At 55.4% G+C, this 24973-nt stretch overlaps 1 protein-coding gene across 8 annotated transcripts; it reads right to left on the reverse strand.

Moving 5' to 3' along the window:
* Positions 1–1377: 1377 nt before the first annotated feature.
* Positions 1378–24970, reverse strand: LARGE2 (LARGE xylosyl- and glucuronyltransferase 2). 8 transcript variants are annotated; one of them, XM_050975837.1, is made up of 16 exons: positions 24881–24970; positions 19266–19424; positions 7865–8038; positions 7316–7572; positions 6841–6923; positions 6437–6560; positions 5848–6019; positions 5588–5692; positions 5223–5335; positions 4990–5115; positions 4686–4841; positions 4414–4577; positions 3868–4146; positions 3380–3526; positions 3039–3234; positions 1378–2943 (listed from the first exon to the last, which is right to left on the reverse strand). In XM_050975837.1, exons 3-16 carry the CDS (start codon positions 7962–7964, stop codon positions 2746–2748), a joined length of 2220 nt encoding a protein of 739 aa, XP_050831794.1. In that variant the 5' UTR covers positions 7965–8038; positions 19266–19424; positions 24881–24970; the 3' UTR covers positions 1378–2745. The 8 variants fall into 8 exon arrangements, with proteins under 8 accessions (XP_050831794.1, XP_050831796.1, XP_030096135.1 ...); XM_050975839.1 differs by lacking the exon at positions 19266–19424 and having other exon boundaries at positions 24881–24963; XM_030240275.2 differs by lacking the exons at positions 19266–19424; positions 24881–24970 and adding an exon at positions 18031–18052.
* Between the last annotated feature and the right edge of the window lie 3 nt (positions 24971–24973).

Raw genomic sequence — 24973 nt, forward strand, 5'->3', positions numbered from 1 at the left:
TCACACCATGAGAACACCCACTTGTGAACTGGTTTGGGATTTTTAAATATCTCTATTTTTTTTAGCCTGATGCTCATAGTGATCTGCAGTATCTGCTGCCTTCAAGTTCCTTGTGGTTTCAGTTTTGGTACAAATGTGTTTAGATTTTAGCAAATTAAAGTTGGGGGGAGGGGGTACAGAGCATCTGATCAATTTGTATTTATTTATTTTAACATTTTACTAAATAAAACACAGTAAAATATCTTGTCTCCTTAGCTGTATGTACCAGGAGGGGACAGTGGGTCCCACAGGCACAGGGGTTGTAGCAGTGCCCATAGCAAGTCCCCAGCCCCAGGAGAGGTGTCTGAGCATGGCTCTGTGCGAGGGCTGTGTAACACCCTGGCTCATTTTCTTGGCAGGGAGAAGGGCACTACGTTAGGAGAAATGAATTTTAGCTCCAAAAGGGGCTGTGCTCAGTTCAGACAATCTCTCTGGCTCTGACTCTGTGGGTGCCTCCCAGCTGATGCTGCCCGGCAGAGGGCACATGGAGACCAGCCCAAGCTGGGCTTATTTCCAAGTACCTCCACCCTTGCAGGAACATTTTGGGCTAGTGACTGTCTAGGCTGGGAAGGATTATCTGGATACGACGGTGTATAGCCCTCCTGCTACAGGCATACCAGCACATCTCCCAAACAAACACAGAGCCAGCATTTCCACTGCCTCCTATCTACCGAGGAATCATCTGGAAGAGGCCTGCTCCATCTCAGCCCTTTTCCACCATAGCTCTAGCAGTGTCCAGATCTGATTTAACCCTCTGATCTTGCTTAGTGCAGCAGCAGCACAGTGTCAGTGAGCTTGGGCTATATTAAACAAAAGCTGCTTGCTAGGGACTGGTGAGGTGGAGCTGCCCTTGGCTTTACAGTGATGAGCAATGTCTTCACAGCCCTTTCCCAAATAAAGCCTCAACACTTGCTCCTGGCAAACCATCTTCATCCTCCCCCCTGCAGATGCGAGGCTGGTGTCCCGTGGGGCCTCAGAGCTGGCTTTTATTCCCCAGAGTCTTATAAAGTCAAGGCTCTCAAGGACAAGCTGCAGCATTGCCACATGAAACCACATCTTCTTATACTTGGGTGTGATTAAACTGATTCTATGCCTAAGCCAGAGGCTCCAGTTCAGAGGTGCTGGCCATGCAGGCCGGCTGCCGGGGTCCCATTGCAGCACAGGAACCATCAGCCTTAAGCCCACCTCAGTCAGCAGCACCGGCCCTTTCAGAGCTGGCAAGGCACCCGTGTGCCTTGGGCTACCCCTCCATTGCTCTCCTCCTGCTGCCTTCCCTCCAGGGGATGTGCAGGTTCACAGCAGAAAAAAATTAATAACCAGGCAGTTTTAACAAGAATGTGAAAAAGAATAAAAAAGCTTTAATTTAAAAATTAAATTAAAAAGAGAGAATAAGCAAGAGGCGTTTGTGCCCTTTCCATACCCTGCACTTTCTATGGTTCCTCTTAGCCGCTCCCACCACGGACGGAAATCCTCACCCTGTACAGAGCAGGCCCTTACAGCCCAGAGCAAAGCTAAGAACAGTGGAGACTGCAGCAGCAACTGGCCTGGAGAGCCTCCAGGGCCACCAGCAAAATCATCTGGGAAGAAGAAAAGATTAAAAATAAAACCCAGAAACCCTAATTACTGAATTCTTACGAGAAAAGTATTAAATAATTTAAATAGTGTGAGGAAAGCAATGCATCCTCTGTGCTCCAGTGTGTGATAGCGATAGAACAGTGTCCAGTCAAGCTGCTCCCAGCGTGGGATTCCTTCCCCTACAGTGTTCAGCTATGGTCTTGTCCAGTGTCAGCCATGTCTCTGATTGTTGATGGCAACAACTGTGCTGCTGAGAACTGGGGAGGAGCAGGGTGGCCCTCACCGGGAACTTCTCCCAGCCTGTGCTGGCCTACGAAGCTGCTGTTTTGCCCATGGGGATGGTTGGCAGCCTTGCCCTGTGGGGCAATACCAGCACTGGAAAGGATCTGTCACCAGCGTGGCTGCTCCCAGCTGGGAGGTGCAGGTCCATCCTGGGAGCTCACTGCTGGTGACAGCAGAGAGCCCATCCTGGTCTGGGAGCTCATTCTGCTCTGACTCCCACAACACCTGTACGGGGCCAGTTCCACTGGAGACTGTATCCATACAGATGGGCAATAATAATATTTCCCCCCATTAAGCCCAGCCTTGATCTGGGTTTGAACCTAGGCTCCAACTACTTGCAGTACTCCCTGGCCGCTCCTCCCAGGATGCTGGGAGGCTTCCTCTGAGCCTGCTCCACAAAGGATGTAAAGGGTTGCTGTACGACCGCATCTCCAACTCACCAAAGCCCCTGAGGGCTGTGTGGAGTGAGACCTCAGGCCATTGAGCAGAGGCAGAACAGGGTAAGGTAGAGCTCCCAAATCTCTGGAGGAGCCAGGCCTCAAGGTGAGGTGAACTAATGAAGACTGGGAATCCACATCGGCTAAAGGAAGGAAGAGAGGAGATCCCACCCTGGCATGGGGAGGTTTCCCTGTAACACAGGAAGGCTGGAGCAGCTTGACCTGCAGGCACTGCCTGTTCTTGCAGCTGATGTCTTCCATCTTATCTATAGGCATCCCTTTGGTGGGCTGGAGAGGCTGAGCTGCCGTTCCCTCGGGCTGGGCTGCGGCGGTGGGCAGAGGCAGGAGGGAGGCCCTGCGCCCTCCCTTCTCCAGTGTGCTGCTTGTACCCCGCACCCACTGTCCCCAGGCGTCACAGGCTTCTCTCGGCAGTGAGGTATTTGAGTGCAGCAGCCCCGTATCGCCGTGACAGGTCCTGGTGGAACTCCTCCCGCAGGGTCTGGAGGCAGCCCCGGTACCCTGCACTCAGGCGGAACTTGGAGATGTCGAAGCTGGGGGCATGGGGCATGTGGATCATGAAGGCATTGGGCAGGACCAGCAGCTCATACTCCTGGGGATAGAGCAGTGGCCCTTATCATCATCGGAAATGTCACTGCCCAGCCACAGGCCCCCAACACCCCCCGGTGCCAGGAGCCCCTCACCCACCTGTGCATCCAGCTCCATGATGTGGGAGACTTTGTTCCAACCGAAGCCGACGAACCTCTGGTCATACCTGGGGCAGTCGCGCCTCACTACAACGTAAGGCTCAAAGTCTGGCTGCCATGCCACGCGGTAGGGCACGGTGGCTGTCCGCCATTTGGCATAGTCCGTTGGGGCATGGCCTTTTGGCCACACGTGGTACCTACAGGGAGAGATGGAAGTGAGAGACTGAGACAGTAGAGGATGCAGAGGGTCTGCTACCCCTCTCTGAGATGGGGTGCACAGCCTCAAGCCACAAGGGTACACAGCTGGCTTCTGCTTGGATGGCGGGACAGTGCTATCCCTACCTGAAGGTGTAGAGGGAGCCCATGTCCAGCATGGAGAGCAGCTCTGCTTTGGATTTGGGAAAGGTCAGACGGTAGTGCAGGGTCTCAAATGCTGGCACAATGAGAGCTGCCTTCCTCTTGGGCAGCTCCAGCTGTTGGATGGTGTTCCTATGGTAGTAGGAAGGGTGTGAGGTCTCCCTGACTGTGAGACATAGCCACAGGCTCCTTCCTCAGCCCCTCCAGCCTGCTTACTATTCCACGCAGGTATTAATGGGTTTGGAGAATTTGCAGTGGTACCATGCAGGGATAGAAGGAACAGGGGAACTCTCAAAGCCACAGCTCCTTCCTCATCTGCTGGTGTCTGACAAAAGTAAAGGCAGGATCCCAAGGCTGAACACAAAGGAAACAGCTTCTGCCTATTGAGAGCTGCTACCCAGGGCATTTCCTGAAAACTCTGGTGCTTGGGGAACCCAGTAAGCTAAGCAAGAGCCATCTGGAAAAAGCCTTACCTGAGGTAATCGTAGAGGCCGTACATCGGCAGGAAGTCGATGTCCGTCAGGAAGACGTACGGCGTCTGCGTGTTGGCCAAGGCCACGTTGCGCAGGAGGTTGATGGGGTAGAACTGCCCCTCCTTGTAGACAATGTGGTAGGCGACGTTGCGGCGGGCGCTCAGCACTTCTGAGGCCTGGGCGTAGCGCAGGAACTGCTGCGCCTCAGCGTCCGACATGTACAGCGCCAGGCTGATGGGGCCTGCCCAGTGCTTGCAGATGGCCTCCAGCATCTGTAACCTGGAGCAGAGGGCACAGCCTGAGCAGCAGACCTGCCCTGCGGCAGCTTCTGAACCAAACCCAGAAATGGGCGCCTCCAGAGAGCCGCATGCCAGTCACACCCGGTTCAGGAGGGAGCAGGAAGAACTAATGTTCCCAGGTTGGGGTGTTGTTTCTCACTCCAAATGCTGGCGTGAGAACGATGAAATGAGATTCCCTGGTAGCTCCAAATCTGTAGAGCCTACCCAGAGGTGTGGAGGTGGGTCCACCGGTCCTACTAGCAAGTACCTGTCCATGGAGAGCTGGGCCACAAGGGTGACATCGGTGGGGTTGGGAAGGGCCAGGAACTCATACTGCAGGAAGAACAGATGGATGCGGTGCTGCATGAGGTGCTGCTGGCGGAAGTCATAGCAGGGATCGTCCTCATCCAACTCCTCCAGCGCCTGCTGCAACTGCAACACCATGAAGGTGAGGGAGAGTAGGAATCCCAGGGGAGGTTGCATGAGGTCTCTGCCCACCCAGAGCTCTGCAGCTGGGGGCAGAGTCGCAGTCAGCCTCACCTGGTCCCTGGGTGGGCTGGGAAGACTGGCACAGCCAAAAAGCTCTCTGCGCAGCAGGTTCCCATCGTACTCCAAAAAGGTCAGGTAAAGGTTACGGAAGAACTCCACGTGTTTGTTCTTCACCCGCAGCTTCTTGGGCGAGTTCCAGTGGATCACCTGAGCAGGAGTATGTCACCCCATGTAAGAGAAGTCAGCAGCACCAGGCTCCCCAAGCCCTCAGACCCCATGCTGACTCCCCTGGACTTCTAGTGCCTGCACTGTCCTTCAGGCCCTCCCCAGTCTCAAAAGCAGCAACCCCACCCACCTTGAGATCTGAGAGCTCAGTGTAGCACTGCTCCGAGCGGGTGTGATCAGAAAGCTGCACATTCCAGAAGCAGGGAAGTCGGTACACCAGAGATGGGTCCTGCTTGATCACCGCATTGAAGATATCCTAGGAGAAAGAAAAGTGAGTGCATGGGTGGACAAGGAAGATCACCTGTGCCTACAGTGCTGTGGGAAAGCAGAAGGACCAACCTGCCCCAGAGGAGGGACAATTACCTGATCAGCCAGCGAGGTGGAGAGCATGCTCATGAGCTCCCGCTCTGCTGTCAGCCGCCACATCTGCTCCCAGCCCAGGCGACGCAAGCGGTCCAGGAGGAGCAGGATCACCCCTGAAGGCCAGGGGAGAGGGCACTGGGTCACTGAGAGAGCACCCAGCTACTACAGAGCTGAGGCACAGGTGCCTGCATGCCTTCAGCCCCTAGGACATGCCATTTCTCTGTGCCTACCCACAACTCTGGGATTCTGTAGCACTCCTCTTGTACCCACCACCTTCCTACTTTACCCAGTCTCCCTGTGCCAAGTGCCACCTCAGCTGCATGTGCCATGAGGCTGCAGCTGCCACCCTGGCAGCCCACACTCACCCGTGTTGAAGCCACGTCCCAAGGCTGGCCATGGTTTGTGGTTTTTCCACAGGTTGCCTAAGTACCAATCACTTTGGTTCTCCACCAGCCCAATCACCTGCTTTTCTGAGAAAACAGAGGGACATGGATGCAGCTCATCTTGCTGTTGGTTCAGAGGGCCCAAGCAAACCCACTGTGCTGGTGCTGTGGCCGGCAGGCACTGCCACCCTGAGCCCAGCATCCAAGGCCCTGTCAGGGCTCCAGGGGCACCCTGTCCTCACCAGAAAACTTTCCAAAGACAGCCCAGAGCTCAGCAATGTCGGTGGCAAAGGTGATGTCAGTGTCCAAGACAATGACCTTGGAGAGGTTGGAAGGTAGTGCCTTGGTAAGTGTCAGCTTCATCAGCCCATAGATGCCAGAGTAGTGCTTGTTGGGGATCCATGACACCTCCGGCTGCAAGGCAACACACTTCAGGGCATGGCCATGCCCTGCCCCTGCCTGGGCAGGACAACTGTGTGTCCCGGAACCCCATGCAGAGGAGGCCCACAACAAAAGGGCATGCAGAGCTATGGAGCCAGCCAAAATGCTGGAGCATTTTCTCCAGCCACCAGAACCCCCATATGGACCCCAGTGTCTCACTCAGCTCTGTCACAGAGGCACTGCTACCGCAAGGCACCTCCCCACCCCACCAGTACCAGTCTTGTGCTCCCCTCTCAGCAGCACCAGCAAGAAGCCCAGAAAGAGAAGGGGGTGAGCCAGGGATCAGCAAGAAAAAGTTAATCATCCTCCATGCATTCATCCCTCACTGCTGCTCCCCTTGATCCTCAAAGCATTGGCTTGGGACAGGGTAAAGGGAGGGCAAGCACCTGCCTTCAAGTCATCGGCATTGTAGAAGCTGACGTGGACGGAAGGCACCATCCAGGACTGGAAGAGTGTCTGGAGGATCTGGTGGGCCACTGAATCCGTGATGAAGTGAAAGTGGAGGGGGTTTTTCCTGCCAAGAGCAAGCACAGCAACATTGAGCATCACAGCAGAATTAAGAGGACATAGTTCCCTATCCCACCCATGGGACAGGTATCAGCTGAGGGGGCAAATGGAAAAAAAAACCCTTGTGCTTATGGTGGCAGAGTGGAACAAATTCCATTCTGCCACTCTAATCACAAGGGGTAGAGAGAGGTCCTAGAGCCCTTCTTCTGCAGCACTGCCCCGCTGCAGCCTGCAGCAGCTCATCTGAGAACCCCAACCAGCAGGCTGCTGGCACGTCTCCCCATTACCTGTGGAAGAGGATGGATTTCACCAGGGTGACCACGTCCCGGCTCGCGTTGTGCCCAGCACACACAATCGCGACGTGAAGGAGCTGCCCAAAGACAAAGGGTGCCTTTTGGAGACTGGACACCCCTCCCTGAAGGGGCTGTCAGCTCCTGCCTGGGACCACACTACAGGGAGAAGCTTCAGAACCCAACCTTTCCCATGCAGAAGGAGCCCCAAAGAGAGGTGGGAGTTCCCTAACTCAGAAGTGGGGGAGCAGGAGTCTTGCTGCCACTCCTCCTGTCTGGTCTCCTTCTCTGGAGAAGGAAAATACCCTCACCCACTGAGCACCGTGGAGAGCCAGGATGAGGCCCCAGCACGGCCAGAGCACAACAAGAGCAGTGCCAAGTGAGTTGCTCATATATCCATGCTCCACAGGGTCCCAGCCTCCCACCCAACATTCCCTATCCACAATGCCACTGTGCTGGTGCCATCACCCACCTCACACTTGTGCACTGTCCTCTGCTTGGGACAGGCCGTGTGGTTGCTCCTCTCGCCCCCAGAGGGGTCTCTGTCCTCGGCAGAAGCCCCCCACTGCGGGCTGCCATCGCTGCCCTCCACCTGAGCCTGGCCAAGCTGCAGCCGGAGCTGCTGATTCTCCTCCTCCACCCTGCGCACACGTGAGGCCAGCGCCTCCCGCTCCACATCCCGGCTCGGCTGCTCGCCCAGACAGGGTGGCAGCAGGAGGAAACGGCCATCTGTGGAAGAGACAGGGACATGCAAAGGGCATGGCTAGGCCAGGACGGTCCAGGTGTGAATGCTGGGGCAGAGCCACAACTGAGAGGTCCCAGCATATCTCACAAGTGCCCAGCCAACATCTCAGCTCTGTTCCCCTGATCTCCAGAGATGTCGCTGGAGATGTCCTAAAGTCAGACTCACCTGCAGTGACTTGCATGGCCAGAGCAACCACCCCAAGGCCTAATCCCCTGCTACCCGCCCTCTGTTGTGGACTGTCTCTTAATCTGAGGAGGACGAGAAGGACTCACTCACATTCAAGACTTCCCACAAAGAGGTAGAGCCAGGAGAGGAGAATAGCCAGGGTCACTGTGGCGAGCAGCAACTTCAGCTTCATGCGCCAGGAGCGCAACATGATGTGCTGGCAGGACACGGGCAACAAGGATCAGGTGGGCAACCCGAGTCCGGCTGGCCCTGGCATCCTAGAGCCTGTGAGGGACAGGGGAAAATAGAGAGAGGTCTGGCCAGTAGCCCTCACCCAGGTGTGCTAACATCTCCCCCAGCAGGACATCCTCCAACACCTGCTCCCTCCAGGACAGTACCTGGGCAACTGAAGCAGTGAAACAGAACCCACTACCTCTCCAGACAGCACACTCCAGCCCATGATGGAACATTTACCCCCCTCAACTTGTCCCGCCATCCAGACTGGACTGCAGAGCCTGTGGGGGGGACCTCAAACATGGACGGGAATGTTTGAGGAGGTTATAGGGATAGGAAGGAGGTTTCCAAGAGATTTTACCCAGATTTGTGCCTTGCTCCCTGCCATGCCACAGTCCTAGAGCTCACAGAGGAGGGGAGAGGTAATAATGCTAAGAGGCCCTCCCGAGCTGGGCGGCGGGTCCCAGAGCCTGCCCGTGAGAGGGGTGCGGTCCCTTCCCCGCCGCCTCGGCCGGAGCGCGGCCCACGCAGGGCCGGGGGGCTCGGGAAACTCCCGCACCCAAGCGTCACCACCCGCCCACTTCGATGGGAAAACCCCAAACACTTCGGTGAAGGTCGCTCCCCGGCCGCCCTGGGGCACCTGGGGCAGCCTCCTCACCCCGCCGCGCTCTGCCACGCGTGTTACGCCGCTTTCATTCCTCCGCCGCCGGCGGGACGCTCCCGAGACGGGCAGAGCCCTGCTCCCCCCCGGGGCCCCGCGGAGCCAGGTGCCCGGGCAAGCGAAAACCCCACGGGGAAGGAGACGCCTGCCCCCCGCTGCAGCCTGCCCTCGCTCTGCACCCCAGCCCGCGGCTCCGCGCCCTCGGCGCAGCAACATCTGGACAACAAAAGCTGCCGTCGGGCTGAATGGGCCGGATTAGGGTCTGCTCCCCCTGCACACACCCCGCTGGAGCCATTGATGTGCAGATGCCCATGGGGCCGCGGGGGCTGGAGCCTAGGAGAACACATACCGCGGCCCCCACCCTCCCCGCGGCCCCTGGGGCCGGGTGCAAGCTCCAGCCCGCTGGAGCAATTGCAGATGGATGGCCCCATCCACCCTCAGTGAGGGATGGCCAGGCTCTAGAAGGGCTTGGCATGGCATGGGCAGCCCACTGAAAATACAGCTGAGCTCCTGTGGCAGTAGGCACGGCTCCTGAAAGCTGCAAAGCCCTCTTCCTGGCAGAGAAGTTGCCTACTGGCATCACAGCTCCCTGCAAGCCAGGTCTGGGCTTGACCTGCTTTTGTGCTCTACAGAGCAGGCCAAGCACAGGCATGGCAGGGAATGGTGAGCTGACACATGGAGCACACCAGGCCCAGGCACTCCTTCTCCCTGCCACAGCCACGGGCCATGCTGGACATGGTGAGATCTCCACATGCTGCTGCCAGCCTGTCTCCAATGCCGAGGTTCACACAAAGTTGGAGGGCTGTTCAGGCCAGGCTGGAGGGGAATGGCAGGGGGGCATGGTGAGGAAATGCCAAGGAGGTCAGCTAGCACCCAGGGGAAGCAGAGGGGCAGGGAAGCAACTTTAGCACAAAGGAGAGAGAAGGTGATGGCACACGGCAGCACCTGTCCTGCTCCCACTTGTCCCCATGGCTCCCCACTGCAGGAATGGTACTCTGTCCCCAGCCTGCATGTGAGCACACTACTAGGACGGCAATTCTGCGGGACCAGATGGAACCAGCAGCCAGTCAGTTTTCACAGCCTCTCCCTGAGGCACCCAAGGATCCATCCATCCCCCACCTCATAACACCCCCACCCTTCCGGCCACCCCTTGTCCTACTCCTCACCTGGCCGCTTGCCTTTCCCCCAGGCGCTGGTTTCCTTACCTGCCTCTCCCCTCTCCTCCTCCGCCTCCTCCTTCCCCGGCGCCTCCCAAGCCGGCTGGCAGCCCACTGCTACTGCTCCCTCCCGGGGCTGCCGTTCCCTGTCCTCCCTTTACTCCTCCCTTCTAGATCTGACACTTTCCCCCTCCTCCCGCTCTCAAACCCAAGCTCCCCCTGCACACTCCGCCGGCCCCCCTTTCAGAGGAAGAAAGAACAAACAAAACAAGAGATTAAATTCGCTTTCTACTCAAGAGCCCCCAGCGCCAGGGGCGCAGAGTTGCCCAAAGTAAATTGGGAGGAATCCATCCTCCTTTCAACTCCCTTCCCACTCCCAGCCTCAACATCCCTCCTTCACAGTGAAAAAAGGAAGCATCGGGATTATCTACCCCCTTCCTAGCACCTGCCTCCTCCTTAATTGCAGAAGACTAGGTCCTCAGAAGACTTTGTCCTCACTGAGCAATCTTTGGGACAGTGGCAGAGCCCACCTGTTCTCCCCATGACTGGAAAAGAGTGGCTCCATGGCCTACCTGGGATGCAAGTATGGCGAGGGCGGGATGCAGACTGTGCTGCTACCCAGAGAGAAGATATATTGGCTACCATCTTGCCCATCAGCTCAGCAGAGTGCAAGCCTCACTGTGGATCTGAAAGGGAAAGAACTGTTCCCCTACTGTCTCATCCTTGCTCTGGCCCAGAAGAGCAGGGCTCACTGAAAGGGTGCAGTGTTCAACCAGACCTGCTCAGCATGCCAGGGGTGAGCAGGACGGTGGAAGGAGGAGCAGGAGGCCGGGGCTGGGAATGCTAACTATGCAGAGAGAGGCTCTACCTGCAGCTCCCCCCTCCGCACGGCGCAGGCCCCGGGGCTGGGCAAAGGCAGCAGCCCTGGCCCGGGGCTGGAGCAGGAGGAGAAGCCCTTGCCGGGGGTGTTCAGTACCGCTGGCGTCTGGAGGGGGCTGGGGGCGGTGGGAGAAGGCCAGGAGCGGCAGCAGGCAGAGGACTGGGATGCGGAGCGCCTGCACAGCACTCCGATGCAATGTCAATCGCCCCCACCCCAGAGCCCCCGGTGAGGCGAGGCGCGGCGCGCCCCGGCCTGCCCGCGCAGCAACAGCAGCACCCAAATGGCTGCCCTGGGAGGCACGCTTACCTCCCTCCCGCTCGGGCAGCTCCTCCTTGCCCTTGCAGAGCCCCGGTATACCAGGCAGCGGCTCCTCAGCAGCGCCCTTCAGCCCAGCCCTGCCCCGACAGGGAGAGGAAACGCCCGGGCTGCCCTGCTGCTCCTCGGAGCCGGCGGCACCCGCGGGGCCGGGGCTCTTCCCTTTGCTCCCCCAGCCGGCCCGGGGCACATGCTCAGCTCCCGGAACCGTCCTGCCCCTGCCCCACGGTGTACATCATGTGCTCCAGCTGAGGCAGTGGCCACGCAGAGCTTACCCATGCTTTGGGAGCAGTCCAGACCTGCAGCCCGCTGCCAACAGCACCGCTTCAGCAGAGGAAACCGCCTCGTGCTCCAGCTGACCTCCACAGCCTCTCCACACGCTTGTCCTGGCCACCATACGGTGTTTGCTCCCAGCACCAAGAGCGAGTGCTTTCAGACCCAGCCAGGCCCTCTCCAGCCAGGGCAAGAACAAGTAGGCTGCTGGGAGCACAGGCACGGCAGGGGCATTTTTTGAGGTGCTCATGGGGGTGAAGATGGCAAGCCAGCTACACAAGGCAGCTACACAGCCTCTCGTCCTCTGAAACAGAGGCACAGCAAGCTCCTTGGCAAAGGGCACAGTGGCTACCAGCAGCCATTGCCCAGCACATACAGCTCCCGGCTCTACCCGTCCCTGCAGTCACTGCATGGGGCCTCTCTGCCCTCCCTCCTCAGTCTCCTTGCTCACCAGACAAGCACAGCCAGCAGTAAGACGAGAGGTTTCCCAATACTGCCGGCTTCCAACCCCAGTGCGGGTGCGGGGCAGAAGTGCTGTTCACAGCAGGTTATCCTCCCTCCCCCACATTCTTCCCAGGAGCAAGCAGCTCCTGCTTCAGCAGAGATCAGGGGATACAGCCACTGGGACAGAAAAAGGCACTCCCGTCCCCTCTCTAGCTGGAAGAAGCTGACCAGGGTGGATACCAGGGAAGGGGCAGGCAGGACCCGGGTCTTGTCTCATGCCTGGGACACCCTGCCTCCAGTGACAACAGGGCAAAGGCCAGGGGACAAAGAATGTCATGCCAGCAGAGCTGGGCAGCTGCACAAACACCAGTGCATGCTCACACCAACCTCTGAGGCGTGGGCAGCAGCCCAAAGTTGGCTGTATGCCGGCCACCCTTCCATGCACAAGCAACCTCCATTCCTGGGAAAGTGCAGCCACTTTGCTTGCCCCAGGCTCCTCCTGAGAGCTGCCCATGTGCTGGCACTCCACTCCTCCAAGATCCACTCTTTTGCAGGAAATCCCCTTTTCTTTGTAGGCCCCATTGCTCAGCCTGAATGGCCTTCACTCTCTACGGCTCAGTAATAATCAGGTGAGCAGTTAATGTTTAGGGAGAGCTGGCAGCAGAAATTCTGCCATCACATTACCATGTTTCCTCCAGCCCTGCAAGCACAGAGGGGAGCAGTTCTCTTTTCCCACAACATCACAATTGGCAGCAAGGCCCATGGTAGGGTGGGTGTCTCAGCCTGTTGTCTCTTCTAGAGCTAATGTGCCCTTGCAGAGGCATGCTGAGGCACAACTACACTGTCTGTGGGTACCAAGCCAGAGGCCTGAAGGAGCATAGGGACAGTCCCAGGCTTGCTGCCCCCTCTACTGCTTCCCCCCTAGGCATTACAAGGGAAGAGGTAGCCTGACTGTTCCCAGTAAAGAGCTGCAGGGCAGCCAGGAGAGGAGTGATTTCATGGAGCTATGGTGTCTGTTGTCTTATCTAGGTGTAGGTGAAAGAAACTGCAAATTCTTCTCCCAGGTCTCATTTTTGGAAGAGTGACAGTTTAGCTGACATGCTTAGACTGCCTCAGTAGAAGCCCAACACAACCGCTTCCCAGGTTTGCAGAAGGTGAGAAAGGGCCCAAAAGCTGTGACAAGAGCTGCACAGCCAGACTGGCAACTCAGAAAATGCACCACACTTTGAAGAGAGGCAACTGGGGACAATCACTTTTGCTCTTACAAAGAGGGAGGGGACAGGCTGGTTCCTCATTCAGCAGATCACCTTTAAAGTGTGTACTGCAGCACCCATCTGACAAAGTGCCTTATGATTCAGTGTCACCTCCCTGTCCTGCTCCCCGTGCCTGAAAAGCTGCCACTTGAGGGGGGCTGTACCAGCCGGCAGACACCACACAGGCAGTGCAGAGCAGGGCAACAGCAGGAATTTACAGAGGCGGAATGGAATTTGGCCAGCAGAGCAGGATTAAAACCCCATGCTCCGGATTACCATGCCATCCCTCCCTCCCCAGTCTTATGATAAGCAAACCCTAAGTGAGAGTTTCACCTTGGAATTTCCCTGGAAAGAGCAACCTCTGGCAAAAGAGCCACCATGTTGTAGAGGTGGGATCCAGCAGCACTCACAGAGTTGGATACCAACACATGCTGTAAAAGGAGGAAGCATCCTCATCTCCCCACTGCTCCCAGATACCACCAAGCTACTGAGAAAATCCCAGAAAGGATCCTCCTGGAACAACAGACAGCTGTGCCTCAGTTACAGCTCAAACATCAAGCTCTTCTCAGGCCTTTTACCACACACACATTTCTGCGACTCTGAGTTCAGTTTTTTATTCTGCAGAGGTCACACTGAAAAGCCATTTTCTCCTTCTCTGGCAGAACCACAGCACTTGGAGAAGAGGAACTTAAAGTCTCTGAAGGGTGCTGAAGGTCCAAGCTTGGCTGAAGCAGAGACTCTTGTCACCAGGCTGTTTCCTTGTTTCCAGAGGAAACCAGCAAGCTCAGGCTGGGACTGACAGGAATGCTGTGCTGCTTACCTCTTCATGTCTGAAACCCAGGAATGTATCAGGGGAGCAGCTCCTCTTGGCAGGGACTCCGAACACAAGGCCCTGCTAGACACAGTCTGCTTTTGCAGAGTCAGTCTCCCCGCCTGCAGCCAGGCACTGGGTTCAGCTGGCAGCAGAGCGTCAGCCACAGAGGGCACGCAGGGCACGCATGGGGAGAGCAGTGCCACGGCAGAATGTGCAAGTGTGTGGCATAGGAGGCCTAAGCCTACCAGACATCCTGCAGTGCTTACAAGCTGGGCAGCTGCATTCTGCCACAACTCTCAGGCAAAGTAAAGGGGGCCCACTGAGACAACAACAGTCCCCAAGTGCTCTCATTCCTCTTAAGCCCAAGAAGAAGCTGGAAGGACCCCAAGAAACTCACAGTGGAGGTGTTCAACACACTGCCTCCAGCTTTACTTCCCTGGACTACAAATCATTTGATGCTAAGAGGATACTCAGCAGGTGAAGCATCAACACTGACTGGCCTTTCGCTGGGCCTGGTGAAGCTCAAGCCTAACTGAGGACAAACACAGAAGCCATAAAGTGCTGAATCAAATCTCCTCCTCATGCCTCCCTGGCCGGCACAGCTTGGCACAGGAGGGACCAGGCCTGGGCACTGTGCAGGAGGACCCCAACTGCCTCTTGAAACAGGAGCAGCAACAGGGGCTGATCTCTAGCTCCCTTCCTCTCTCATGGGATTAGGTTTCTACTATCTGCATTTTTGCTGATGTCTGTGCTGCAGCTAATGGCGAGCTCTGAATCCATTAAGTTCATCATGTGCTGGTCTCCGGATGTGCTATGGGCACCAATACCTGTTCACCCTGCCATTTCCTGACACTTTCACTGCTGTGGGCTTGCAACAGTTCCTGGGGTCAGAGCTGAGCAGGGCCATCAGCCAGGAACTCCAGCTTTTCTCCAAGTCAACCTGCAGCAAGCCCTTCACCAGTTCAGCTCTGTCATCAGCACAGCTGGAACACCCAGCAGGCATCCTGCTGATACAGCAAGGGCTGAGAGTTTCATCCTGTGTGGTACTGATACCTCAAGTTTCCAGCTAGCAGTGCCCATGGGAAGGAACTAACCCCACATCCCCCTGCTTCCTTGAAATGCTCTTGAACATCCTGCACCAGGTATTGCTCCCTGGTGGGACAAGGGAGACCATATCCCAACACAACAGGCCAGACTTAGCCCCCTACACATGCTTGTCAGTGGTGCTTGCACCACCTCAGGCAAAATTAATTAGGTTAATTACAGCAAAAAAGGAGACAAAGGGACTCCAACAACCCCATATTGGCACTCTACCTGGAAAAGCTCACAAGAGGTACGACGCCATCCACCTCTGGGGAGGTGCCAGGGGCATTGCTGTGAGCCAGGTTGTCAGGTGCCTGCTGTGCATTGTTAGAAATGGGTAAGTGGCTTTGGCTGAACAGTTATTGATTGAAAACTGCAGTTTCCAGACAGCTCAGAGCTATTTGCTCCTTCATTACAAGTTTTGGACAAGAACAAAATGCTTTGTTTTCAAAGCAAAAAAGTCTCATTTTGCATTGTTTTGTTTGTAATTGAGCTGCATTGCATTTAAAATAAAAGATAAAGGGTCTCTCAAATTTGTCCGTGTTGAGTTTTTCTCCCTCCAGCTTTTCATTTTGGGCACTAAATCAAGCAATTAATTATTTGTCTAGCTCTGGTCTCCAGACAAGCTGAGAGCATCACGAGCCAAAAGACTGGAGCAGCTCTGCCCAAGCAGCAGTGCTGAGGAGGGTGTTGATTTTTTTTGTGCTGCAGGGTCCTTTCAGGCCTTAGTTTGAGTTCCCTTGGGGTTAGCAAACGTTCCCTGGGGAGAAGAGAGCAGGGCCCTGTGCAAGGAATGGCAGGTACCCCACCATGAGGGATCCACCCACCCAGTGGGCAGCAGTTCAGGAGACACAAGGTCACTACCAGTGCGTGGAGAACATGCTAGGAGCAGGGCTTCCCATGCCAACTGCCCTGCACAGAATCATAGGATATCCTGAGCTGGAAGGGACCCACAAGGATCACCAAATCCAACTCCCAGCTCAGCACAGGACAACCTCAGAAATCACACCATGTGCCTGAGAGCATTGTCCATAAGCTTCTTGAACTCTGTCAGGCTTGGTGCTGTCACCACTTCCCTGGGGAGCCTATTCCAGTGCCCAGCCACCCTCTGGGTATTTCCTAATAACCAGCCTAATCCTCTGCTGATACAGCTTCATGCCATCGGCTCATGACACCACAGTCCCTCACTAGTCCTGCTAGTACTGGTCACTGGAGCAACTCTTCCAAATTCTATCTTTCACAATGCCAAACTCTAGTCCAGCAGCCAGGCACACACAAGGCACTGACAGGCAAGGAAAGGCAGTCCCTCTCCTCTGCATGAAAAGCAGCTGAGCTCATGGACGCAGCCTGGTACCTCTTCCACAAGGGACTAGCTCAAACTGGGAGCTGTGCTCAAGCAGCCACTCCTATATCTTCCCTGTCCAGAGCTATTCCTGGCACCAATGCCCTCAGTGCCCAAGTCAGGCTGAAAGCAGAGCTCATCCACACAAGAATGGAACAACTGCACTATAAATAGCAAACCAGAATGGCTCAGGGCAGGCTCTAAAAACCCCAAGCAGCAATAGTGCCATCCATTCAGGGTGCCCTGAAGTGATTCTGAGCTACAGAGAAGCTTGCACGTTGACAAAAGGGTCTAACAACACTGGAGAAAAGACTGTTGTCCAGGCTAAGACACAAAACTTACCTGCAAAAAAAACCCACACAGGGCATCTTGCAAACTAGAAATGAGGTAGTGACTGATGGGGGCAAAAAAGGAGGGGAAGTGGATCCCAGAGGGGAGGCAGTTCCCAAAGCTAGGCAGTGGAAAGGAGAATACTCCCAATATCCAAACCCATTACTAGCCCTCCTCCCTTCCTGCTGCTCCTTGTGTTCCTGCCCCTGGGGCTTTTCAAAACTGCTGAGCTAAACCATGAACTTGCACACCAAAGGACAAAGGCAGGGAAGAAACAGCATAGCTCAACTCAACCAAGCAGCAGATGAGTGGCTGAGGACAAAAACTCATGTCTTCTGCAATCCACAGCAACCTCTGTGCAGTGCCCAGCCTGCACCAGGAGAGGCATAACATCTCACACCATCCTGTGATCAGGTCTTCCAGGATGCTTCTAGGAAGAGTCATACCCTTCCCACCACACTCATCCTCACTACTCCTTCTTCCCTCCTAGTGCCTCCATCTGGACCCACAAACACTCCACCTTCCCCTTGTCACTGATACCATATGTCCTATTAAGGGATCTCAGCCTCCCCAGATGAGGATATGACTGGCCTCATGCAGCCCTGCAAGGAACCAGCCTCCCACTCCTGTGAGGGAGCCCCACTCTTTCAGCAGTGCTGCAGCACTTGGCCATACACTGGGAATAAGAGCACAGAGGAGACTGTTGGGAAATCAAGAGAGGGGTGTATGTACAGGGAAGGCACTCACCTCGACCAAATCACCCAGCACATAAAAACACAAGCACGCACACAAAGGGAAGCAGTTGCTTCCTCTGACAGAAAGCTTATTTTGTCAGAATAGGAAGACAGCATTCAAAAAAACCAAAGGAAAAACACCAAACCCCTGCTTTATTGCACCTGGATCACCAAACTGAGACAGGATACAAAAAGCCAAGATAGCCAGTGCTGACTACAAACCCACCTTATTTGAGAATTCTGTAAGCCCACAACTCTCTTGGCTTCTCCCCCATGGCTATCCTTGTCACTCCTCAGCGCAGCAAGCAGGAAGAGAGGTAGAGGTCTCAAGTCTGGCCAAGTTTCCACTCAGGGAACAGAAGCTTGATAACAGGCTGGACAGGATGTGAGCACCCATTGAGGAAGAGGATTAGTAACCCCTTAATCTGCACATTTTGGAGTCTAAGCACTTTGCTCTGCTCTTTAATTAAACCATGGAGTGCAAAGATTGCCAGAAGGTAGAGAACAAGGAGGAAGAAGGAAAGAAGAGACTGTGGCTTAAAGGCTGTTCCTTGCAGCTTAAATGCAAGGGGAGGGTGTTTCTAGCAGGGATGTATTTATCCTCAAATGCTTTATACTGGGGCTGTTGAGCATCCTGTTGCCTTCCCTGATCCAATCTATGGGTAGGTCAGGGGCAGGATGAAGGGCAAACTGTGTGATGGCCTGGGGAAGACAAAGGAGAGAGCAAGGAGAACTATCAGACTGGACAAAGCTTTACCTGTGGCAGCTTTGTCTAGCTGGCCATGACTCCCATCCCGAGTCTCCTGCCTTCTGGGAAACAATATGAGTGCCAGAGCACTGTTTGTCTCCACTTCACACACCTGTCTGCACAAAAGGGCCTTGTTCCAGCACTTATCTGGCTCCAAGATGGGGAGGGGCCAGTGCCTCACTGCCCTGGCACCCAGGCAGGACTTTCACCTCCATGTCGGGCTTCTTTGGATCTGCCTAGCAAAGGAAAATTTCTTGATGCAGGTAAAGAGGGAAACCTTTAACCACAGCCCAAGTCAAACAAAGCAGATTTCCTCAAGCTGTGCTCAGGCGCACGTGCCCGTGCAGAGCAGGCAGCGAGCCTGAGGCTCTGGAAGCTCCCTGAGCAGTGAGGATCGAGCCCCACAGCACAGCACGGGGAGACAGACAGCTGCTGCCAGAGCTGGGAACAGAGGTGCCAAGGAATGGCCTCACCTCCCTAAATGCTCTGCCACCAGCTCTGCCCCACCAGGCCAAGGCAGGGGGCTGCCTGTGTGCAGGGCAGCCTGTCACTCCAGCGTTCCTCTCTTCCCTCACTCCTATTCTTTGGAATTCCTCTCCTCTGTTTGCTTTGTTTCAGACCTCAATGAACAGGAAGAAAAGGGAAGGAGCCTTGACAAATCCGATCAAGGCATAGACATTGCTGAGGCTCCCTCCTGCTGGCATGCCAAGCCCTACACTAATGAGGGGCAGGGAGAGAGAGGTGGCCACTGAGAACAGTGGCCCCACAGAAACACTTGATGTAACAGACAGAGGGAAAAGAAGCTGCTAGGACAGAACAATGCCAGCACAAGCTCCCAGCCTTCAGAACGGGGTCTTCCCATTTTCCCTGGCCCAGAGAGCTTGTTCCAGCTCCTCAGTTCAGGTCCCAGCGACTTACTGCCCACTACACAAGAAATAAGCAATAGACCTTGGTATTGTCTGGGGAGAAGGATCCAGACATGCACACTCAGGTGAACAGCCACACATGGGATCCCACTTTATTCAAAGGATTGCTGCGGAGAATCTGGTCCTTCCCTCCAGAGATCTGGGCTATGGGGGCTTGCAAGTCCCAGTGTTGTCTCCAGAGTCTCCCACAGGTCCCAAATACCCACTGAGTCAAGCCCCTGCTATGTGATTATCCCCTGTATACTGACTTAGAAGCACTAAAACAGCAAGGGAGCAACCACATATAAAACCATTTACTTAACATATATGATAACTAACCTTTGAAGGCTGCCAATGTTGCAGGAGTGGCTAGGAACAGCTGGAGAAGTTGGCACAGCCTGGTGGTGCCTGTGAGGACCCCCCTCTAACCAAAGATTCTCAGCTTGAAGGGCAGATAAGACATCTCAGCTGTACTTGAGTTTTGGAGCTTCCTGTCACCTGAAACCCAAAAGACAGTCACGTGAAGAGCTACTGCATAAGAGAGCTCTGAGGACAGGCCCCTGCACATCTGAGAGTCACAGATAAGAGCACCCAACACCTTGGTCCTGTCCCTGTCCTCCAGCCTGCCACAAAACATAGCTCAGTGTCACCCAAGGCTACCCAGACAGCCTAGGGGAGAATGACTACCTGCATGCTGCATCTTCCCAGTCCCAGTTCACTGCACTGCCCTTTGCAAGTTCCCCACTCATGCAAGGAGGACTGTACACATGTCCCCAGAATTGCTGGCAAAGCCACAGCCACCATGGTCCATCACAACACACGTGAGTTGTCCTCACACCAATCCTTCAGCAGCATCAGGAGTTGAGGGAGGGATGCAAGTTCTCTGGCCCCCTCCCAAACAGGATAGCAGCAGCAAGTGTCTAACTTGTGAGGCAATAAAGGGATTAACTATCTTGTCTAGTAACCTGAGCCCCCGTGACATGCTTTGGGCAGCCCCATAATGGCAGTTAAGAGAGTCTATCCAAATAGGTGCATACAGGGAGAGAGAAGGAGTAAAGGCAGAGGAGAGAGAAAGCAGGCAAAAAACATCACACATGCAACTTGTGCCGAAGAGAGCACAGCAGTCTGCACATGTTACTCCTCCTCAGAGGAAATCCTCTTTCTCTGCTGGGATCTTTCCAGTGCACCCCTTTCCTCCAACTCCCACAGAGCTGGGCACGCACATTCTACAGCTGCAGGATGGAATGAATAAGCCCTTCTCCCAGGAGGCTAGAAGGATTCTTAACTTCTTATCAGGAAAAATCCCAAAAGAGAAGCACAGACATACTAATATGCTGGGGCAAAGGAACTGAAGAACTGGGAATTTTGTTTTAATGACCCTCTATCCACACATCATTGCTTTAAGATGAAGCAGGAGCAGGACCTTAAAAGCAGGTGAAAACCTAGTAAAAGCATGGGTCTGATCTGTCCCACCTGTTTTAAAAGGCCAAACAGAAAAATAAGTGTGCAGTGTGCTGTATTCCTGCACCTCTCTAGCCACAGCAAACCCCAGGCCAGCCTGGCACAGTACAATATGACAGAAGGAAGGTGACATCAATCCCAACAAGGGCTGGAAATAAAAAATAGTAACAACAGCTGCTACCTGAACAGTGAAATCCAGCGATTCTAAGAGTGAAGTACAGCACTGCAGTGCTCAGCAAAACCCTTCTTCAGCAACAAGGCCCAACAAAACTTCTGCTTTTTGAGTCTCCCTCAGATTCTTGCTACAAGGTGGCAGCCAGTGAGAGAGGACATGTATGGACCCTACAGCACATGTCAGTAAACAGACATCTGTCTCCTCCATCATCCCCACTCTGCTTGTCCTGATCGATCAGCTCCCACCTCAGACCAAAGGGGTCTAAGAGGGGAAGCTGAGGAGATGGATGCTTCTGGAACAGCAGGAACAGAACCAGAGTGCTAAACCCTTCTGGCATACACCCCGCAGCCCTCCTCCAGGTGCTACCAGAGCTTTATATTTCCAGGGAACAATTCAGCAGGTAAGAGCCAAGTCCCTCCACCAGGGCTGGGAAGCAGAAGCTGCTGGCAACAACACTGAGTACTTTCAACAGCAAAGAGCTTGAAAAGCAAAGGCCCCTTCAGCAGAGATAATACTGAGTGGGGACACCCAGATATGTGCCTGTCACACAGCAGCACTGTCCACTGGGATCCACCACCGCATCTCTGGGACAGCAGAGTTCCCATTCACACATGGCAGGAGCCTCATCTCCAGGATGGAGCCCACATCACACGGCTGCAACCCAGCCACCAGCAGTTATTTACACAGCACCACACACAGGACCAGCAAGATCTGCAGCGTGGTGGGACCGATCTCAAGGTCTGCTGCCTTCTCCAGGTGGGGTCAGGGGAGCTTGGGGTGATGCTGGGGGAAAGAAGGTCAGAATCTACAAGCAGTTACCCGTCATACACCCGAAAGGAGTTGCAGTGCCCTCTCCCTCAGGACCCAGCTGTATCTCTCCCTTGGACTGTTTCCATCAACACAGGCCACCAGAGAACTATGTGTCCAAAAGTTTTTTCCCCACTGCATCACATGGTTATTAAAAGACATGGCCTCTCCCTTTCAGCCTCTGGCACAGACAGATTTGAGTATTACAGGAGAGACCACACATTGCTAATGAATCAGGGAAGGGAGTTATCCAAGTAACAATCTGTGGCTCTAAATGGCTTTCTGGAAAAGGCATCTGGAGGCAGGAGGCAGTCAGTATCTCGCAGCAGGGCTCTGCACACATTGCCAGATATGTTGTTCCTCCTGGGAAGCCAAAAAGAGTCTTTCTCCAGAGATGCCAAGTCTGAGCTAAGCTGGGAAGGGCAGGGGCACCCTGAGAGAGAACAGCAACAAAATGCCTCCAAGTCAAAACATGTATTAAAAGGCCCCTTAAGCTTGTTTGACCTGCGTTTCCCTTTCTATCAGACTACTGCTTCAAGTAACAGACCTGTCAGCAACACTTCAGGAACTTAGGTACTACACCACTAGCTTCCCCTGCCAGCTGTTGCCTTTCCAGACCCCAGGAGGGCTTTCCAAGATCAGAAGTACAAGCCACCACCACCAGGATTGGCATGCTCAGAGCATGTGTGCTTCATTGCCCTTGTCTCCTCATTTGGACAGAGATTTGGAGCTCTCCCGAAAGGTGTGGGCCTCCAGTGGGATATGATGAGTGAACAAGGCCTTCCATTCTAGGCAGGGTTCATGTAACAGGGATTAAAATACTCCCTGGACATGCCTCCATCTACAGGTTATTTGGAGCAAGTCATAATTTATCCCTAGCTATCCCAAAGTATTGGCTGAGCTCATCCAGAAGCAAAGAAAATACACAGCCAGACCACGGTGTGAGAGCTGAGGAGGGCAGGAAGGCATGCCCTAAAGAGGCAGGGCCAGAAAGGCCATCTCATTCTTCATCACAACTGCTCGCTTTCAACCACAGCCAAAAAGATCCACATCCCTGACCTCATACTGCCAAGCCACTTCCCTTCTGGCAGGGGAAGGTCAGCAAAAAGACAAGGTTGGGGAGAATATCCACTTCCCACCCCAAATACCCATCTCCCAAGACACAGCCAAGCATCAATATACTGAGTGTATCCTTCCACATTCTGCTCCCCAGCTCCAAAAACATCCTCACCCCAGCACTCTGAAAGACGTGTTCTGAGGCTTACTTAGGATGAGCTGCCTTATACCCATGGCAGTGCTGCGCCTGGAGTCAGGCTTCCCAGAAATGGCATGATCTCATGGATCTGAGCAAAGAGCAAGACACTGGCAGCCAAGCAAGCTGGACTTCAGCACTGTACCCACAGATGGGCTGGCAGAACATTTGCTTTTTTTTTTGGTTTGCTTCTTTTTGTACCATTAGTGCTGAGCCTGCACCCCTCATCATCAGAGCATTGGAACTATTTGGCCTTGGTTACAGCCAGTGGATTTCCAGTAAGCACAAGCCCTCAGCACCCGGACTGGCAATAAGCACTAAGGAGAGTTGCTCCTAGATCATTCTGGGCACAGTAAATATAGAAACTTGTCCCTCAACCCAGCCTTTCACCTCCTGCCACCACACTCACCATGGGCACCATAAGCCAAGGCAATTAAAGTCTTGCCCAGTCCCACAGACTTGCTGCTGCTCTGAGAAGCCACCCATCCTACAGTGCTCCTTTGCAACATACTTACCATAAAAAGGCAGCATGATGCTATTCAAACTGTCCTCCAAAGTCACTTTCTGCAAGCAGGAGATGAACAAAAGGGGACATGGTAGTTGGTGGGACAGAGTTTGGGGGCACCGGGTGAAGAGAAAGCATCTGCCAAAATGTTCCTTACTCAGGGACAGAATCTAGCTGTGCTGTTCAGAGTAGCCCAAGGACTTTGTACATCAAGCTTCACCTCTGGCTGAAGACAAGGTGTCTTTGGCAGTCTCCTAGGCAGCCAGCTCTCAGATTGCTGTCTGGCACAGCTAGAGCATCTCCTTGAAGGAGAGCAGCTCTAGCAGTCTGCACTGGATATGCCCCTAGAGTTAACAGCAGCACACACCTACCCCAGTAAGCTGTGCTGGAAACCTCTGTCACAGGCTTCGGGTGCTATCTCACCCGCCTTCGCACTTACAGTAGCAGCCCAGCCACCGTGAAATTCAGAGAAACTCGCAGGTAGCACTGCATGTGAATGGAAAGTTGGGTCTAATCCATGTGATTCTGACTAAAAAGGTTTGTTTAGCGCCAGACTGCTTGCCAGCGGTATCTCGTGCCCTTTTTGAACTCAGCCTGCTGGAAAACAAACCCTCGGGGGAAGAGGAGAGATCAGGAAGGATAAAGTGCCTGCCCATGCAACTGTAATTCCCGCCGAGGAAGCCGCAGGCACACACTGTGCCCATTGTGCGGAGGTAACCGGACAGGAGGAAGGAGGGGCGGCTCGGCCCAGCTCTGTGCGCACCCGAGAGGCCACGAAACGCCTCCTAGCCCACGGGCACCGCCGATCTTCGCCCCGGGCAGCGTGCGTAGCCAGGCCCGGCTGCGGGCAGGGGTGCTGGCCGGCAGCCTCGGCTGAGCGGGAGGCAGAGCCGAGGCAGGCCACGGCACGGCACAGCACGGCGGGAGGAAGGTCGCGGGACCGGGCACAGACTGGAGCCGCTTCTGCAACAGGCTGCAGCCAGGCGGGCCCCGCGCCTCCTGCCGCCTGCCAACCGGGACACCCGTGCTAGTGCGGCAAACACTGAGCGCTGCGGGGGCCGCGCGAGTCCCGCGTGGGCTCCGGGCGAGCCCCCACTGCACGGCCCGACCACCGCCCTTCTGCTCCCCGCTCCGGTCTCCCGGCCCCGGGCGGGGACACACACTGTCACGCACGGTGACGAGTATGAAAGCCCAGACCCCACGGTCCCCCGACCTTTCCGTGCCCCCAGGGGAGCACCTCCCCTGCTCTCAGGCAGCGAGTGGGCACGGGCCGTTCAGCCCCGAGCGGAGCGGGGCGGTCCCTGCCTCCTCGGTCACACCTTACCCTTCCCTACGCAGAGCCTTCGCCAGGTGCAGAGCGAGGCTCTCCAGTGCCAGGCAAGCAGCGACCCGGGTGCCCATGGGAGCCACCAGCTGGGACGGGGGTCGCCACACGCCGCTCCCCGGCGGGTGACGAAGGTGCAAGCACCGCTCCCGGCGCCCGCTCTCATTCCCCAGCGCCACCGGGAACTTTTTACCGGTGCCGTAGCCAGCCCCGGCAGCTGCGCCGAGCAGCCCCCGACGGGCGTCCGGTACCCCGCACACCGCCCCCAGCCGTGCCGCGGAGCGCCAGACCCACGCGTGGGCAGACCCCCGCCGGCCGCAACGCTCGAGGAACCACTCCTTCCCGGGGCCCCCCAAAACTTGACCGCACCCCGGCTCCTCACCCGGCGGCGACTGCGTCCCCGCTCGGGACACCCCCAGCGCGCCCTTACCTGCCTGGCTGCTGCTGCCGCCGCCGCCGCCGCTGCTCCTTCAAACCCCCGCCCCGCCGCCCATCGCCCGCTCGGCGCTCGGCCCGGCTCGGC

Source organism: Serinus canaria, chromosome 5, assembly GCF_022539315.1.
Source record: "Serinus canaria isolate serCan28SL12 chromosome 5, serCan2020, whole genome shotgun sequence".
NCBI lineage: Eukaryota > Metazoa > Chordata > Aves > Passeriformes > Fringillidae > Serinus > Serinus canaria.

Excerpts from the sequence above, each read along its gene's own strand:
- LARGE2 (XM_050975837.1), bottom strand. The coding sequence starts at position 7,964 with ATGTTGCGCTCCTGGCGCATGAAGCTGAAGTTGCTGCTCGCCACAGTG. Across the intron at positions 5,693-5,847 it reads TGTCTTTGGAAAGTTTTCTG|AAAAGCAGGTGATTGGGCTG; the intron begins GTGAGGACAGGG and ends CTGTTTTCTCAG. Across the intron at positions 3,527-3,867 it reads GGCCTCTACGATTACCTCAG|GAACACCATCCAACAGCTGG; the intron begins GTAAGGCTTTTT and ends CTACTACCATAG.